General features: G+C 30.0%; 1 protein-coding gene across 1 annotated transcript in view; it reads right to left on the bottom strand.

Annotated features, from left to right (window-relative positions):
• LOC113375690 overlaps positions 1-13,041 on the bottom strand; it is an 87,727-nt gene extending 74,686 nt beyond the window's left edge. The window contains exons 1-4 of the mRNA XM_026615631.1: positions 12,943-13,041; positions 10,885-10,984; positions 5,443-5,603; positions 1,507-1,545 (exon numbers count right to left, since the gene is read on the bottom strand). Coding sequence (XP_026471416.1) covers positions 1,507-1,545; positions 5,443-5,603; positions 10,885-10,984; positions 12,943-13,041 — 399 coding nt within the window. The remainder of the gene's footprint in view (positions 1-1,506; positions 1,546-5,442; positions 5,604-10,884; positions 10,985-12,942) is intronic.
• Positions 13,042-19,092: the final 6,051 nt, after the last annotated feature.

Genomic DNA, 19,092 nt, shown 5'->3' with positions numbered 1-19,092 from the left:
GCTGTGGCTGGTGACGGAGTGCAAATTGTTAAAAACATTGAACTTAAGATAATGATTAGCCTATTTCCAAAATATCAAGTGAATTGGAGCACAGTAAAAAAATTCACAGAGCAAGAGCAGAGTAAGTTGAATAGAGCACATGTGAACAGGATTTGACAAATTAATTCACTTCAAATATAAACTTAAGCAATAATGTATATTGATTTATTGGAGAAAAAAATGTAATTTATATATTAAAATTACTAAAAGCCAGTTAAAATATGGTACGAAATTATAAAAATTATAGGCAACATTATTGAAGCAATTATTTTGGGTAGAAAAATAGAAGGTGATATTGCACCTTTGCCGCGAATGCTATATATTAATTCTTTCTGAATTTGTTGTACCTTTTAAAAGATTTAAATTTTCAACACGTGTATCTTTTGCTATGACCATAAATCACAAAGGCAGACGATCATTTTTAGAGTGATAAATTTGGAAAATCAATGTTTTAGTCGTGAATAAACAAAAAATCATTCATTTATACATCCACATTTACAGGTATGACTAAAAATACTATATAACCCTTAAATGCAATAAAATAAATTGAGCTATTGGAAATAAATTTGTTCTATAAATCGCAGTGCATAATTTTTAATATACAATTTTATTGAACATTTTTTAATATTTGTTAAATGAATAATTAAAGTGTTAACTGTGGGATTTGAGAACAATCATTTCATTTGAAACAGTTCTACATTCAACATCACTCATATATTGGTGTAAATAGTAATTCAAAAAAACAGTAATTATTATTTTTAACTAAGCAGTAAATATTAGTATAAAATATTGAAAAATTGTAGACGTGGATACAGAACAACGTCTGTCGGGTCAGCTAGTATATATATATATATATATATATATATATTATATATATATATCTTAAATATTAAATTCTTCCATACGGATGTATGAACGGTTACTCCTCCTAAACGATTATTCGGATTTTGATAAATGTTTTTGAACTATGTTAGGAAAAATTTTTAGGATTTAAATGATTATAAAATGATAGTAACATTGCAAAAATAAATGAAAAAATGCAAAAAACAACGTATCGTTGTCGGATATTGAAAACATTTTGTCAGAATTGTCACCTGCCTGAAATGGGATCGTTCAAGTATTACGTAAGCAGATTTATTACAATTATTTACCCCCCCACCTTTGTCAGCAAAAGTAAGCAAAAGTTCTTACCGAAAATAATCAAAATAAGCAAATCAACGCTCAACTTTTTAACTCAAATAATATATATATATATATATATATATATATATATATATATATATATCTTAGATGTATATTTATTAATTTAATTTGATCAAATAACTTAAAATATTTCTTGCAAAGTTCATGGGATTACTACCCCTGCCTCTTATGATTTCATTATAAAGTGTAATGGTGTTACAAACACGTTTATAATACGATTAATATCATTCTAATTTTCTAATCATGCTCCTATCTAAGACTTACCACTTTAAGTTCTTTGAAGACGCATTCGTAGTATTCGCACTGCAAAGATATGCAAACATAAAATATGAAAGTGAGAATGCATTAAAAGATCGAGAAAGTAACTGAAAAACAATCTATTTAGATTACTTTATTCCTCATTCAATCTATAATTGATCAATAATTTTTATATAATTTTTTATAGTATAGAAATCAGTATATAACAATGAAATATTTTTTAATTTTTGTAAATCAGTAAAATAATATTTTAATTTTAAATTATATCTAGTGTTCTAAAAACGTTATATAAATATGTCAAAACCAATTATAGAGCTATTTTATAAACTTCTAGATAATGATTTATATTTATTTTGAGCCTACAAATTAATAACATTCAAGTAAATCAAGAAAAAAAAATTCTTAAGAGAGATAAAAAAATATTTTTTTTTATTCAGTATTGGAAAACATTGTAGTTGGACACTCTGAACGACTTATTATAATTTATATTGAACTATGAAATAATTACATGTTAATAATTTTAAAATATGTCAAATAGCATATGAAAGAGTTTGGTGGTCAATAGAAATTTGTTATTGTAATTGATGACCTTTTATGGTGTTTACTCCCCATTATTCAACTTTAGCAAATTAATAATAATTATAAATAATGGTCAAGATTTTCATATATGAAAAGAACAAAGAAATTATTATAAATACATTCAAAAAGAAGCGTTTAGTGATGAGCATAGCTCACTTGGTAGCTTGTTCGATTCACACGACAGGGATCCTCGGATCAAATCCTGTCATTGACTTAGAATATAGAAAAAAATATATATATACATATATAGTTACTTTGAAATCAAATAAAAATTGTATTAGTTAAGTAGAATTCAAACATGAATTAAGTAAAATGAAAATAACAGAATTTGAAAAGCTGAATTGTATTAGGAGTAAGAAGAGAAATATTGGAACTTGCTGAAGTTAAAAGAAGAATGAAGAAAAAAATGGAAAGAGCAATAATTGAAGAAAATAAGAAGAAGAAAAATGAAGAAGAATATAGAATAGGATACATATATAGATTGAAAATGATATAAAAATTAGAATGTAAATAAATAACTAGTGGGGCGCATGGCATCGTGCCTTAAGGCAAATTGCTGGAACTTCCCGTACCGCAATTAAACATTCGAGGAATGAAAATAATCGATAATTATTTTGAATAAATTCAAATAGATTATTTATTACATACTGTAAACTTATAAGTGCCTTTTAAATTGGGCGACGAGCGTATTTTATGAACAACTTATGTGTACGTTTTCAAGAGTCCATTTTTTTAAATTTGACCTTTTGGATCATTTAAAATTTGTTTGAAAAACTTGAAATTTTTCTATAAGTTTGCAAATTTTTGGAATTAAAAAAAAAGTTTTTTCTAAATATTTAGAGAATTTGGAAATTTTTGAAATTATTCGATTTTTTTTTAAATTACTGAAATATTCTAAAATTTTGTAAGAAATCTTTTTTTTAAATTTTTCAAAACTTAGTTTTTTTTGAAAAGCATGAAAAATTTCGAAAATTTGAATTTTTTGAAACTTTGAACTTATTTTTGAAAATTTTGTTTTTTTTTAATTTTCAAAATCACCATATTTTTTGCGAATGCATTTTTTGCACACTATCTACTCAAGCAAAATGTTTTTTGAATTATTCTAATCGGATAATCCGTTCTCTCAAAAACTGCAAAATTGCCTTTTGCAAAAACGCCTCGCAATCGAGTAGGGTAGGGCGGGGCTAGTTGAGCATAGGGGCAAGTTGAGCAATCGAAATATCTCGAAAACTATTCACCGTCCGTTTAGGCATTATATGGCGGAAAGATAGAGGTTTGGGAGAAATAAACATCCCGCAATCGCTAGTGGCCGCTGGACAAATGAGTGAGGCTCACGAGCGTTTTGTTTATTTTGATACCAAAAAGTAAAAAAGTAATTCATCACGAGTTTTCGTCTGGTTTAGTCAAATGTTATTTATTTTTAATCAGGTAAATGTTATTCTTCTATATAATTACAATACTTTTGATATGCACAAAGATTCTGGATATAATTCTCACGGTTTTTTTATAAACTCACTTTTATTTTGAAATTCCGAGTTGGGGTTAGTTGAGCATAGTTGCTAAACTTGTTCTGTCACTAAGACAATTAATATTAACTTCCAGAAATTAATTATCATTTTTAAGATTTAAGCTAAGTCTATGAGTAATAATATAAAGAAATAATGATTTTAAACAAAAATACTGAATATAATGGTAAAATAATTCCTAAGATACGATATTGTTTTGTTGATTCTACTTTTGGTTAATTATTCGAAGAAAATTACTATAAGTTTTGTTTTCTCTGTCAATAAATACTATAAATAAAGAACTGGTTATTAAAAACTAATTTTATTTTATCATTTTATTTTTATCATGATTTCATTATAATTTCTTAGTGCTCAACTTGCCCCACCTATGGGGTACAATGAGCATACTTGACTTTTTGCATTTAAACAGCTGTAGCTTTTAAATTTTACTTTTTGCCAAAAAATAGTATTAACACTTTTGTTAAGCGATAAACAACAAATCCATTATGCCGTATAGCAATTTATTGAGACTTTCCATTGAGGAGCTACATCCGTTTAAGTAAAAAGTTGCTCAACTTGCCCCGCCCTACCCTACGAACCGAATGATTTTTTAATCATACAAATTGGTTATTCTATACTGTCGAGAATGTCGAGGACATTTGTTTGAACCATATAAAAGAACTTAAAAATTAAAAATCTTAGTAGGGAACCCAATAAATTTACACAAAATGTGTACACAATATTAAAATTTCTATGAAATATATAATAATTTGATGTACATATATCCAATACTTTTTGACCGCCAAATGACATTTTTTTAAATTATTTTTATTCAGAGTCCATAACCGCTGGATCTTCCTTCCCAAAAATTTTACCAGTTTTTTATTTCGTCAATACAAAAAAATGTTTTTTGAATCAATAAAATCGGGCGCTCCGTTCGCTTAAAAACTGAGTTACCGTTTTTAGTACTTTTTGCCCGTATCTTCGGAACGATTAGACCTGCCTTCGCCAAAAACTTATCAGTACGTCTTCTTATCAATATGAATCAAATGTTTTTTTAAATTATTCACATCGGTTATTCCATACTGTCGAAAATGTCAAGGACATTTGTTTGAACCATATACATACATGAATTTTAAAACTGAAAATCTTGGTACGGAGTCCAAAAAAGTATACGCAAAATGGGTACACATTATTAAAATCTCTATAAAATATCTGATAATTTGATGTACATATGCCCAATAAACATTTTTGACCGCCAAATAGCAATTTTTTAACTTATTTTTATTGAGAGTCCATAACCGCAAGACCTGCTTATCCCAAAATTTTACCAGTTGTTCATTTCGTCAATACAAGTAAAATGTTTTGTTTTAAATTATTAAAATCGGACGCCCCGTTTTCTTAAAAACTGAGTTACCGTTTTGGCACTTTTTGCTCCGTATCTTTGGAACCGCTAAAACTGCTTTCGCCAAAAACTAATCAGCACGTCTCTTCATCAATACAAATCGAATGTTTTTTGAATTATTCAAATCGGTTGATCGGTGTTCCCGAAATCGCCGACGAAAATTTGTATCCGCACACACACACGCACACACACGAACACACACACATACACACATACAGACATACACATACATCCATTTTTTCTAAGGTATGCGAAAATATTCAGAAACCTTTGAAACGTAAAGATATATAAAAATTTTCATTTTCGATTTTTTGCGATTACTATAACTTGCCCTACGGGAAGTTAAAAAATGTTGCAGGTGGCTCAGAGTAAGCGAGGCCAAATAATTTTTTTTTAAAAAAAGAAGCGTTTACAAATAAATTCAATATTAAAAATTTTTACTATAAAACTTACGTTTTTCTTATCTTTGGCAACGTGTCCTTCGTTATCTGGAGCCTCGTTACTTTTACCTGTATTTTTGTTTGAATCAAATCGTTCTTTCAATTGTGACCAAAGATTTCTGGTTGCATTGAAAGCTGTTTTGAAACTTTCTTGAATCTTACGTAAAGCAACAGCTGCAACAAACAAAATACAATAACATGTTAATATTTTCATTACCACTATTTTATAAATATTTTGTTATATTAACTTCCCGTAGGGTAGGTTATAGTAATTTTTTTATATACCTATACATTATTTCTTGAATATCTACATTATACTTTACAAAATTTTGTACATAAATGAATTATTTTAATTTTTATTTCTTATTATAAAGTCTTTTCGCTTCTCTCTTAAATTCCTTTCAATTAATGTTAATTCTTCAATTCCATTATATATATTATATAAAATACCAATAATAGCCATATTATGATATCATTTTCTTCTTCTGATCTTTTCATGCCGAATTTTATTAAGTTATGATCTTCCTCATTTAGATCTATTTTTAATAATTTCAGTCTATGCTTCATCCAATTCCATAACTTTTTATTTTCACCGCATTATGTTGAGAAATGTATTGCATTTTTTTCTTTATTACATTTTGTACAATTAGCAGTACCAGTCATTTACATTTTAAACAGCTTCATTCTCATTTTTATTTTATAAATTCTTCCTAATATTATTCCAGTTCAAATTGTTTTTTTTTTCATTATTCTTGGGTTATAATTATTAATTAGTTTTATATATATTTCTTTAGTTGAAGTATTTTCTAGATTCCATTGATATTTTTCATTTATGATTTTCCATTCTTTTTTATAGATTTCGGAAATTTTTCATTATTGGTCCAAAGTTCTAAAAATCCTGTGTTGAATTCCTTTATGTTTTGTTTTATTATATTTTTAAAGAGTAAGGCTTTACATTTTTCAGCAGTTGATATTAAATTTAGGCCCCCTTGATTTTCTTTCAATTTTAATTGGTTCCTATTATTCTATAACCATACCAGATATATTAACCTATTATAGTTTCAATTTTTCGCGAATATACTTAATGCATTAGTAATACTTGCGCTAAATACCATAGTTTTGCTAGGGCAAATTGATTTATATGCCAGATTTTTTGGATTACATTTAGTCGTCTTGATAAATCTATATTTAATGTCACTCTTATATTATTTATTAATTTAATCCAGTTCTCATCAATCATTTACTCTAAATTTTTTGATATAATCATTCCCAAATATTTAAGTTTTGACGTTTCTAGTATGTTTCCTCCTGAATCCCTTACCCATCTCATACCCAGCGATAAAAATGTGGAATCATTTTCAATTATTTCAGCTCCTGAACTTTGCATTAAGATTTAATTATTTCTAAGGTTTTTTTCTTCACTGTTTGATTTAACTATTAAAGTAACATCATCAGCTTAAGCAATTTGCATACTAAACGAAGATTTGCGTTATAAAAAAGTTTTAAAAATTAAAAAAAAAAAAAAAAATGTGATTTTTTTTTTTTTGAAAAAAAAAGTTTTCTTTATTTTGACGTATTTTGGAATATCTGAACTTCCTTTCAAAGCAATCGTACTGCTTTAACTGCATAGAGACAAAATATAAAGCGCGTAAGCGCCGCGTCGCTGTCTAACGGATAAACATTGGTACGGAACCCATAGAAATGTAAACAAAATTTATACTTAATGTTAAAATTTCTATAAAATATCTGATAATTTGATGTGCATATGTCTAATGATCATCTTTGACCGCCAAATAGCATTTTTTTTACTTTTTTCGTTAGATCTCCGAAACCGCTAGACCTGCCCTTATGAAAATTTGAACAATTGTTCATCTTGTCAATACAAGTAAAATGTTTTTCGAATTATTAAAATCGAACGCTCCGTTATCTTAAAAACTGAGGTACCGTTTTTGGCACTTTTTGCCCCATATCTTTAGAACGGCTCGACCTGCCTCCGCCAAAAACTAATCAGCACGTCTCCTTATCAATACAAATCGAATGTTTTTTAAATCATTCAAATTGCTTCATTCGTGTTCCCGAAATCGTTGACGAAATTTTGTATTCGCACACACATACATACACGCACACACACACACATACACACACACACACATACATCCATTTTTTCTAAGGTATGTCAAAATATTCAGAAACCTCTGAAACCTAAAGATATATAAAAATTTTCATTTACGATTTTTTTGCGATTACTATAACTTACCCTACGGGAAGTTAATAAAACATAAAAAATATAAAAATTATAGAAAAATAAAAATGAGTAGCTAGAATTATTTATTGTAGGTAAATAATTTTTGCTTCTCAATACTGCAGGTAAATAATTTTTGCTACGTAATTTATAGCAAACACAAAAAAATCGAAAATGAAAATTTTGATATATCTTTACGCTTCTGAATATTTCGGCATACCTTACAATTAAAAAAAAGTGATGTATGTGTGTGTGTGACTGTGCGTGTGTGAGTGCGGATACAAATTTTTGTCGACGATTTCGGGAATACGAAATAATAAACACGAAATGTAATATGTTCATATTATTTGCTTAGAACAGGTTTGAAATATTAGGCATTAACTCAATTTTTGACACATTTTCCCCGTATCTTTGAAAAGGCTGAACCTTGGCCAAAAACTAATCAGCAAGTCTTTCTATCAATAGCAATCGATTGTTTTTTAAATTACTGTAGAGTAAGTTATAATATAATCGCAAAAAAATCAAAAATGAAAATTTTTGCGTAACTTTACGTTACAGAGATTTTTATATGTGTGTGTGTGTTCACGATTTCGTAAACACTAATCATCCAAATTGGATGTTGATTAGTTTTTGGCAAAGGCAGTTCGGAGATACGGGCAAAAAGTAATTAAATTTTTGAGATAACGAAGCGTTCGATTTAAATGATTCATAAAACATTTTATTTGTTATTGACAAAATAATAAACCGACAAAAAGTTTGGGAAGGCAGGTTTAGCGGTTTCAGAGATCCAGTATAAAAAGTAAAAAAATAGCTATTTGACGATTAAAAATTATTATTAGACATATGCACAAAAAATTATCAGATATTTTATAGAGATTTTGATAAAAAAAAAAATTTGGTTACATTTCTATGGGTTTCGTATCAATGTTTATTTGTTGTTATTCGACGCGATGCTTTTTCGCTTCGATATTTTGTCATAAAGATACAAAATTTCCAAAAAATTGCAAAAAAAAATCTAAAAATTCTAATTTTTTCGAAGTTAAAGAAATTTTCAGAAACTTTCTTCAAGGCTTGATGCCATGCATCACTTGCTAAATCATTTAAATCGGTTATTCCGAGCGCCAAAATCGTGGACAAAAAATTGTATCCCCACAAAATACACAAAAAACATCCAATTTTTCTAAGACATGCCAAAATTTTAAGAAAGTCTCAAAACGCAAAAAAATTTGAAAAAATCATTTCCAATTTCTTTGCTATTACTATAATTTACCCCACGTGAAGTTAAAAAAAAGAGTGCGCGTAAGGAAAACATGCAATTGAAATAACAGTTTTTTGCTATTGTACATGATGACAATTAAGTTAAAAAAAATTCATCATATAAGAATTTGAAATATGTTTTACTGGTAATATGATTATACTAGTAATACATACAGATATTTATTAATAGTAACCACTATACTAAAATTTATAACAATAAATTATTTACTCTTATACTTCAAATATGATGTGTCAACAAATTGTCTAAATTTCTTGAGAATTAGATGATTGTAATTGAGAATTATTTTTTCTTAAATGAATGAAAAGAAAATGAAAGAGTTTATTATTTGAAACATCAATCAATGTTCGCGATTCATTCAATTGAAATTTAACATTGAAATCTTTTTGAAATGGCAAGGGTATCTCATTCTAATTAGTTTTTAAGAGACTTGAATCTTTATTAGAAAAATTAAATATTTGCTGATGAATAAATTTTATAATATTCGATATAATTTTATACTTATGTTACTCATACAAGGTAACACAGTAATATCTCTTAATATAAATTTGTTTATTATTTATCCATATAATAAACTTGTAATACTCTTGATTCAAGAGAGTCTTGAAGATGTGGCTTTGACCGTTGAACAACAACAGTGAAAGATCATCAGAACTTATTAATTGTTCAAAGTCTTGCGATTTGAAAGTCTTTCGATACATTATTCCTATTTCAGTTTTTGTCCTTGTTTTTAGAAATAATATACAGTCTATCAATACTGGTAACTAGAAATAATATATTATATAAAGGCTGTTGATTATGAGTTTTGTTATTAACATATACTATCTCGTCAAAGATATTACCTTGATATTTAATTATCGCAAGTGCTGGACCAGATACTAAAGAACAAAACCATTTCTTTGGCAAACTGGTGTAAATTAGAAGCCAAAAATAAATAAATAAATAAATAAACATTCTTTTTGGTTTTTTTATATTAACCCTTCGTTGGGCGCAGCCGATCTGACAGATACAGGGCCAACATTTTAGCATGTTTCTCCATAATTTGATGTCATCGAGATCTCCATATCTCAGTAGCCTCGTTATTTTATGTCTACTATTTATTTGTCCATATTAAATTGTCTTTGAACTTTGCATATTTTGCTTGTAGCAATTTTGTTAAAAAAACGCACTAAGCCAAATTCTATTTGACGTACAAAATGACAAAAAACACTAAGTTTTTACTATCCTAATTGTTTATATAGTCTTTGTATAAACATTCCAACAGAATCTGACAATTTTTTATATAATTAATAAAATTATTCATTTCAGAAAAAGTAAGGTTTATCCGTCTAGCATTTTGAGCGCATGTACGGATTTTTATATTTTGCTATATTATAAAAATAATATTGATCTAATATATATTTTGCTTTTGTTTACACATAATATACATATTCAGCATTGTAAAAACGCAAATTAAATAAAAATATATAAAACTATAAGGTTCCTGCCAATATACTTATAATCTGTATCTGTCAGATACACTGCGCCCGATTCTGTACATATTTGGACTGCGCCCGACGGAGGGTTAAACATGGTTTTATTTCTATTCGTCGTTATCGTCACTTTCTATATATACTAAATTTTCCACACAAGCGTGAACTAAATCATCACTTACGTCAATATCAGTTGTCATAATAATGTACTTATTTTTCTTGATCAGCTGAATGGCAACCTACATACATATCAGTGACAATCAATATAAATCTGTCTTGCCTATAAAATTATTTTCGAATTTGACATTTAACGTTTTGTAATCCATATGATCGGAAATATATAACCAAAAATATCTTTAAACACTTGACAAGAAGATCTCAAAGAAGTTTTAGTTCAAGAATTTTATGTACCACAAATATTATTGCTGAAAAATATGAAATAATTTGCTATCGTTCTGTACTTACTTACAACCGATTCCTCGTTTGGCTTGATTTCGGACTCACATGCTTTTTCGGCCTCATTAAGCTGTGAAGGACGATTTACAGCAGGACATGCCTGATCTGCCTGAAATTTAAAATGTTTAAATTTTAAAAATGTTTAAATTAAAAAATTATAAAATTCTTAACGTGACAATCAATAAATTATTGAAACCTCTCGATTCAACCGTTTCGTTACTGGAGTATATCTGCAAGGGAGACTGCTATTCGAACCTCCCTGTAACGCTACTGAAAGAAACAAGCACAACAACATATTGAAAGATTTTTATAAAATATTAGAGTTTTCAATCATTTAACTCTTTTAAATATGGAAGAAAGGGTCGTACACTTATGTCTAATGGTGATACTTATAACGCCTATAGGTGACGCTCGCCGCCAAAAGGAGCATATGAAACATACTAAGTTTAACGTTAATGCAGTTGTAACATAAGCTATAAAATATGAAACCCATAAATTTAAAAAATTACTAGGCAAATTCCCGCAAGGTAAGTTATGATAATCGCAAAAAAATAAAATTTTTTTTTTCATATTTTTACATTTCAAAGGGTTATGACATACTCTAGAAAAAAAATGATATATGTGTGAGTATGTGCGTGTGTGGGCGTATATAAATTTTCGCCAAGTATACCGAGCAGACGGATTAACCGATTTGAATTCAAAAAATGTTTAATTCTTATTGATGGGCAGTCGTCCTAATTAGTATTGACAAAAGCATCAATTTTGAGATATGGCAAAATGTTCAGAAATTTAAAGGTTTCTGAAACAAAATATATATAAACATTTTAATTTTCGTTCTTCTTGCGATTGCTGTAACATACCCTACGGAATCAAAAAATCAAATATAATATGATAGAAGTTAATAAGTGGTGTATGGCATCGTGCCTTAAGGCAAATTGCTGGAATTTCCCGTATCTAAACGAAATATTCGAGGATATTCCTAAATATTATATTCCTGGATAAATGTTTTTAAATGGATTATTACAAATACTGTAAAGTTGTCTAATATTTATAAGAATGATATAAACCGAATTGCAGAATTATAATTATTTATTTGAATTATATAAGTGAGTCTCAGAACTTTAGCCAGAATTGAAATTAAAATCCAAATTTAATAATGATTCGAAAGACTTTCACATCGCAAGACATTGAACAATGAATAAGCTCTGAAGATCTTTCTCTGTTGTTGTTCAATGGTCAAAAAATTATCAGATATTTTATAAAGATTTTAATAATAAAAATAATTTTTGGTTACATTTCTATGGGTTTCGTATCAATGTTTATTCGTTGTTATTCGACGCGATGCTTTCTCGCTTCGATATTTTGTCATAAAGATAGAAAATTTCTAAAAAATTGCAAAAAAAAATATAAAAATTCTAATTTTTTCGAAGTTAAAGAAATTTTCAGAAACTTCCTTCAAGGCATGATGCCACGCATCACTTGCTAAATCATTTAAATCGGTTATTCCGAGCGCCAAAATCGTGGACGAAAAATTGTATCCCCACAAAATACACACACACATCCAATTTTTCTAAGACATGCCAAAATTTTAAGAAAGTCTCAAAACGCAAGAAAATATTAAGAAATCATTTCCAATTTCTTTGCAATTACTATAATTTCCTCTACGTGAAGTTAAAAAAAAAGAGTGCGCGTTAGGAAAACATGCAATTGAAATAACAGTTTTTTGCGATTGTACATGATGACAATTAAGTTAAAAATAAATTCATCGTATAAGAATTTGAAATATGTTTCACTGGTAATATGATTATACTAGTAATACTTTTTTTTTATTTTGGATATAATTTACATCTGTCCAATGGACATTAGGTAAATTTTATGAATAACAAAATAACAAAGAAGCTGTCTGCAAAATAAACTATTGAATGCTTGAGAGAGTGCACAGTTGCAATCTCTATTAATTTAAGAAAAGATTATGATCTAGATTGACTTGGGATGCCAGTTAGGTCCAAAGGCGTTTTCCTTTTTAATCTTTTGGTGTAGTTTGCTGAGATGAGTGCCTTGTCGAGCCCGTTGGGATGGTTCTCCAGTCGGTGACTGTGTTTGATGGCGTATCTTGTAATTTCTTCTTCTACCGTATGCAGGCCCGTGACCTGGTGGAGCAGCCATACCGGTACATATTTTGGGGCGTTCAGGATGATCCTTAGTATCTTATTTTGAAACTTTTGAATAATTTTTGTATTGCTTTTAAATGCTGTCCCCCAAAGTGCAATCCCGTAGGTCCATATGGGTTTTAGGATATCTTTGTAGATCAATAGTTTGTTGTATATAGATAGTTGAGATTTTCTACCCAGTAGCCAATGAAGGCTCTTGAATTTTTCTTCCAGTTGTTTTTTTTTTCTTCTGAATGTGTGTTTTTCAATTGAGTTTCCTATCCAAGTATATACCCAGGTATTTAACGGCAACTGCTTGTGGTATCTGTTCTCCATTAATAAATATCGGTGAGCAAGTATCATTCCTCAGTGTGAAAGTGATGTGGACTGATTTTTGGTTGTTGATTCTTAATCTCCAGATTTTGTGCCAAGTTTCAATCATTAGAATGTGACGCTGCAGAAGTTCGGATGCTATTTTAGGGTCTTCATGCTTGGATAGGATGCATATGTCATCTGCAAACGTAGCAATTTCAGTGTCTGGGGAAGTTGGCATGTCGTAGGTAAATATGAGGAATAAAACAGGACCTAGCACGCTACCTTGGGGAACGCCAGAGTTAATGTTTCTGAGGCATGAGGTTTGGTTTGCCAGGCTAATGTAGAATTACCTCTCAGTAAGATATGATTTTAATATTGCGAATAGTTGTGCAGGTAGAATATTCTTTAATTTATGAAGTAGTCCGGCATGCCAAACCTTGTCAAAGGTTCGGGATATATCAAGGAAGCAGGCTGAGCAGTACCTCTTTTCATGTATTGTAGCATTTATCTGTTCAACAATTCTGTGTGTTTGTTCTGTGGTGGAATGTAGCTTTCTAAAACCAAATTGATAGTCCGGAATTATAGATTTGTTATGGAGTATTGTTAGAACTTTTTTGAGCAGAAGTTTTTCAAATATTTTAGAGAGGGTTGAAAGTAAACTTATTGGTCGGTATGACTTCAGAAGAGAAGAATCCTTATCTGTTTTGGGTATGAGAATTACTTTGGCTATTTTCCACCCCTTAGGAAACACTCTTAATCGTAGGAGATATAAGATCGTGGCCAGGAGATTTACCTGTATTTCATCAGTGGTTTGCTCCTCCTGGAAGTAGTTTTGCGGAAATGGTTGAAATACGTTTTCAAAGAAATCTGCAAATAAATCGACCTTTTCGTAATGACTTTTTGCCCAGGAGTTATCATTTTTTCTAATAGGGATTACCGGGAGAATAGGTTGTTTGAAATGTTAGGTAGCTTTCCATATAGAGTAATTCGTGTCTTTAGTAGCCGTCAGGTCTTTGATTCTTTTTTCAAGTACGTTGTTGTTGTATTCTTTCAGTAATCTTTTTACTTCTTTACAGGCGCTGTTCAATCTTGTTTTATCTTGAGGAGATCTTGATGTTTGCCATATTTTTTGGAGTCTTCTTTTAATCGCAATATGTTGTTTGATGTACAGAGGATAGTTGAGTTCATTACTGGTTGTAATTGAAGGAGTGCTATTTAGTGCCGATTGATGTAGTGTTTCGGTGAGATGATTTACCGCGTTATTTATGTCGTTTTCTGACTTTAATAACATATTACAATTTAAGTTGATATCAAGCAGTTCTCTAAATTTGTTCCAGTCCGTGAATTTGTTGGTCAGGTAAGGTTTTATGAAAATCGGTTGTTGTTTACAAAAAATGGTTAGTATAACAGGAGAGTGGTCAGAGCTCAAATCTAAGCTATTTTGAGATTTCATATTACTGATTGTTATTTCTTTGGTTATGTAGAAGTCTAACAGATCCGGATTTCTGTTCGGGTCGCTCGGCCAATAAGTTGATCCAACGGTTGAGATCGGGATTAGATTGTTAGTGAGTATGGAGCTGTAGAGTTCACGCCCTCTAGGATTGGTAAGTCTTGATCCCCAATATGCATGTTTCGCATTATAGTCACCTCCAACTATAAACTTATTTCCTAGAGCACTGAAAAAAATGTCGAAGTATTGTTTAAATATTTTATGTTTTGGGGGGCAGTAAATGGCAGAAATTGTGATTCTATTTTGAGGAAAATCAATAGAAAAGTTCGTGGCTTGTAGAAAATCATTGCAGTGTGGATCTAACAGAGAATGTTTGATTTTAGATTTCATTATGATGGCTGTTCCACCATGTGGTTTGTCGTCCGGATGTCTAGTACTGTATGTTGTATAATGTGGAATGTTGAGATAGCTTTTGCTAGTAAAATGTGTTTCACTAATTAGCATTATGTCAATATCGTTATGACGAAGAAATTGTTTTACTTCTTGGTGGTGCTGCGCAAGACCGTTGGCGTTCCATGTACATAGTTTGTAGTATAAGGCCATCATTTTCTCAAAGGTAGAAGGTTTGTCAAAATGTTCAGCATAGTGCTCATTTGGCTCATGAGTGTTTTCATCATATCTTTTAGTTCTTGCATGTCTGTTTGTTGGTTACTTGGAGTAATTATTTGCTGTTGATTGTCTGTCGACAGTCCTCCTTGGTTGTACCTGTGGTTTTTGTTGCTGTTTATGCTTCTAGAAGTAGCATCTGAGAAGGAAACGTTTGGACGGACAAAAAGTTGAGAATTGTTACTAGGTTGGGCAAGTGGTCTTTGCCTCAGGGGATGGAATCTGCGTCGTCTTTCTTCTTTATAAATGGTGCACCCTCTATAGCTGGCTGGGTGATTACCAGAACAAAGAGCACATTTATCGCCGGCGTTGACTGGGTCCTTCCAGGGACAATCTTTTGTTAGGTGCTCTTTGGTACATTTTACGCAGCGTGCGATGCGTGAATAATAATTTTTCGTGTGTCCAAGATTTTGGCATCTTGTACACTGCGGAACTTCTCTTCTATGACGCATAGCTTCTATAGTAACTTTTGTTCTGTAGAGGTATTCGATGGAGTAAAAATCTTTATTATTATAGCTTTGCTCAAGTTCCACTACAAAAATGTTAAGTGGAGCTTTTGTATCTCTGTGTTTCATTGAGTAGATGCGTACGACCTTATGACCGAGTGTAGTAATTTCTCCTGTAAGTGTTTCGATGTCAGTGCTATGGTGCAAATTTTTCACCACTACTTTAAATGTTCGCTTACATTTCGCTTGATAGGAGTGTAATTGTGTGCCCATTTCATGTAGCAACTTTAAAACTATATTGTAGACGTGAGCATCTTTGGTATTAATTTTGACTTGATCATTTCCTACTATTTTGTATAAGTACTGACCTTTTACGTGGGTCTCAAGTAAACCAAATAAAGGTTTAATGTCGTTTACGCCATGTACAAAGATAGGTGGTGTGTTTGTTGTTTGTTTGTCGGCATCTTTTTGAACTGATGTGCTTGCTAAAACATCAAAGTAGTTACTAGTGGGAGTTGGGTTCAGCCAGTATTCCTTTAAATTAGGTTGTTCCATTGGGGTACTTGAATTTTCTGACTGTGAGCGTTTTTTATTTTGAACGGTTGTCCAGCCCTGGTTAAGGTCACTAATATCAATTGATGAATCACTGTCGACGTCGTTCATAGCGGCAACTTCCATAACATTGTGACTTGGTTCTAAATTGCTATGTTCCATTGTTATATATTGGCTAATTTCACTAGGAATATTCAGTTTAAGTAGTTTATTTTCAATTTTATTGATAGTACCAGATTTTAACATTTCTGGAATACTGTCAATATTTTTTTTTATATTTTTTTCGGCATTTTTGCTAAAATAAAAAATGCTTGGTTTGATTTTATGTTTAATTTTTGAGTTTCCTAATGACTTTTTTTCACTTATAATTTCGTTAACCGAATAATCTGCATTGTTTGTGTTATATAATGTTTGTATTGCGCTCGATACGCAAGCACCGATTTCCTCGGAATTATTTACCTGCCCGTAGGCAGCGTCACTCATGTCACTAACACTTTTAATTTCACTTAAATTAAACTCAATTGAGTTAATTTTTGATAGATGGAAAATTAAATTCACTTGCGTGTACCCACAAGAGGCACATGGCGGTTTTAGATATCTACACTGCACAGGTATAATATGTTTATTATTATTTGACTACAGGTAGACTGACTTGTTATTATGTTATACTGATAACACTCTGCGATGTGTACAGTTCGACTGTCGGTAATCGAATACTAGTAATACATAGACTTGAATACTAGTAATACTAGACTTTCACAAACTATTACAAATACAAATTTTCCTCCACTTCCTAATACATACAATACTAATGCTTACGCACCATTACCTAATACCCATTTACAACAATCAACAAATATTCATTCACAACAACCCACCAATAGTCACTTTCAACAAACCTTGAACAGTAATAATGTTTTTTCATCCATAACTGAAATCCAAGAGGTATTTTCAGATAGCACAGTCAGGGATACTATTAATATCCTATTAAAATTAGCTAGAGATATTACAAATGTAAAATCAATTAAAGAAAAAAATATTCTTATTTTTCAATGTTTTACTGAATTATGTTTATAAATGACAACAACTTAAAAATAATGCACTGGAATGCCAACGGCATTCGTAAAAACATAGTTGAACTTAAACATATTCTTTTGAATCATAATATAGATTTAGCATTGATTTCAGAAACATTATTAAGACCCGATAACAAAATTTATATTCCCAACTATAATATCATTACAAATGACATTGCTGCTTCAGGTAAAAGAGAAATATGTATTATTATAAAAGATAGCTATGCTTTCTCAAACGTTCCTGTATTTAATCTCAAATTTGCTGAATGTGTTTCTATCAAAATTGCGCTGAACAATACCGAAGTTGTAGTCTGTTCCACTTATTTTCCAAACAATAAACCAATGTTAGATGATTTAAATACAATTTCAAATCTCAGTAACAATTTAATAATTGCTGGTGATTTTAACGCACGTCATACCTTGTGGAATTGTACCAGTAGTAATAAAAATGGCAGAATTCTATATAACTTTATTGAAAATAATGTCAGTTCTACTACTCTTTGTTATACAACATCTCTTACTAGATATTCATTTAATAACACTCAATCTGCTTCTGTCATTGACTTAGCATTGGTAAAAAACATTAAAACTCCATACCTGCCATATACACTTTCTGAAACAAACTCTGATCACAATCCGGTAGTACTTACAATACCATATCATAACATTGAGCACATTCAACGTCATGCAAAATACAATTTTAAACTTGCCAACTGGAATATATTTCGTGATTTTGTCGATAATAATATTAACTTTAAACAGCAAATCAAATCTATACATGATATAGATAACGCTGTCGATCATTTAACAGTAACTATTCAGTCGTGTATGAAAGAATCCATTCCAACAACTAAAAACAGTTACGCAAATGATAAACTACCTGCTGATATTAAGGAAGATATAAAATTTAAAAACAAAATACGAAGAATATGGCAAAAAACCAACAATCCACATATTAAAACTCTTCTTAATAAATTAATTAGAGATATATCATTTAAAATCAAACAGTACAATAGTAACATATGGCAACAAAAACTTTCAACCACCAATTTTGATCACAATAAAATCTGGCAATTAGCGAAATCATTCACAAAACGAATCGACCCAATTCCAACATTAAAAGTCGGAAACGAGTCTTTTGTTACTGACAAAGATAAAGCCAATCTTTTAGCTGATAACTTTCAAAGCATACATAATATCAACATCAATATAGGTTCAATTACTTTCAGTAATAGAATTAAATCTATTGTAGACAATTTAATTAAATTTAATCACTCAAAAGATTTTGACATATCACAAACAACTCCTAAAGAAATTAAACATATTATCAAACATAAGAAAAACAGCAGTTCACCGGGATCTGACCTTATTACCAATACTGTATTAAAAAATTTAAATAGAAAACCAATAATACTTTTATCAAAAATTACAAACGCAATTATGAAATTTAACTATTTTCCAGTAGTGTAAAAAACCTCCAAAGTTATTCCTACTAAAAAGCCCCTCAAGGATGCTGACTTACCGTTAAGTTATAGGCCAATCAGTCTACTAAGTTGCATTAG

The sequence above is a fragment of the Ctenocephalides felis genome, unplaced genomic scaffold, assembly GCF_003426905.1.
Source record: "Ctenocephalides felis isolate EL2017-DRISC unplaced genomic scaffold, ASM342690v1 CF-g0.4_SCAFFOLD_01886, whole genome shotgun sequence".
NCBI classification, from domain to species: domain Eukaryota; kingdom Metazoa; phylum Arthropoda; class Insecta; order Siphonaptera; family Pulicidae; genus Ctenocephalides; species Ctenocephalides felis.
Note: the sequence above shows the minus strand (reverse complement) of the source record. Positions and strands in the feature narration are given on the sequence as shown.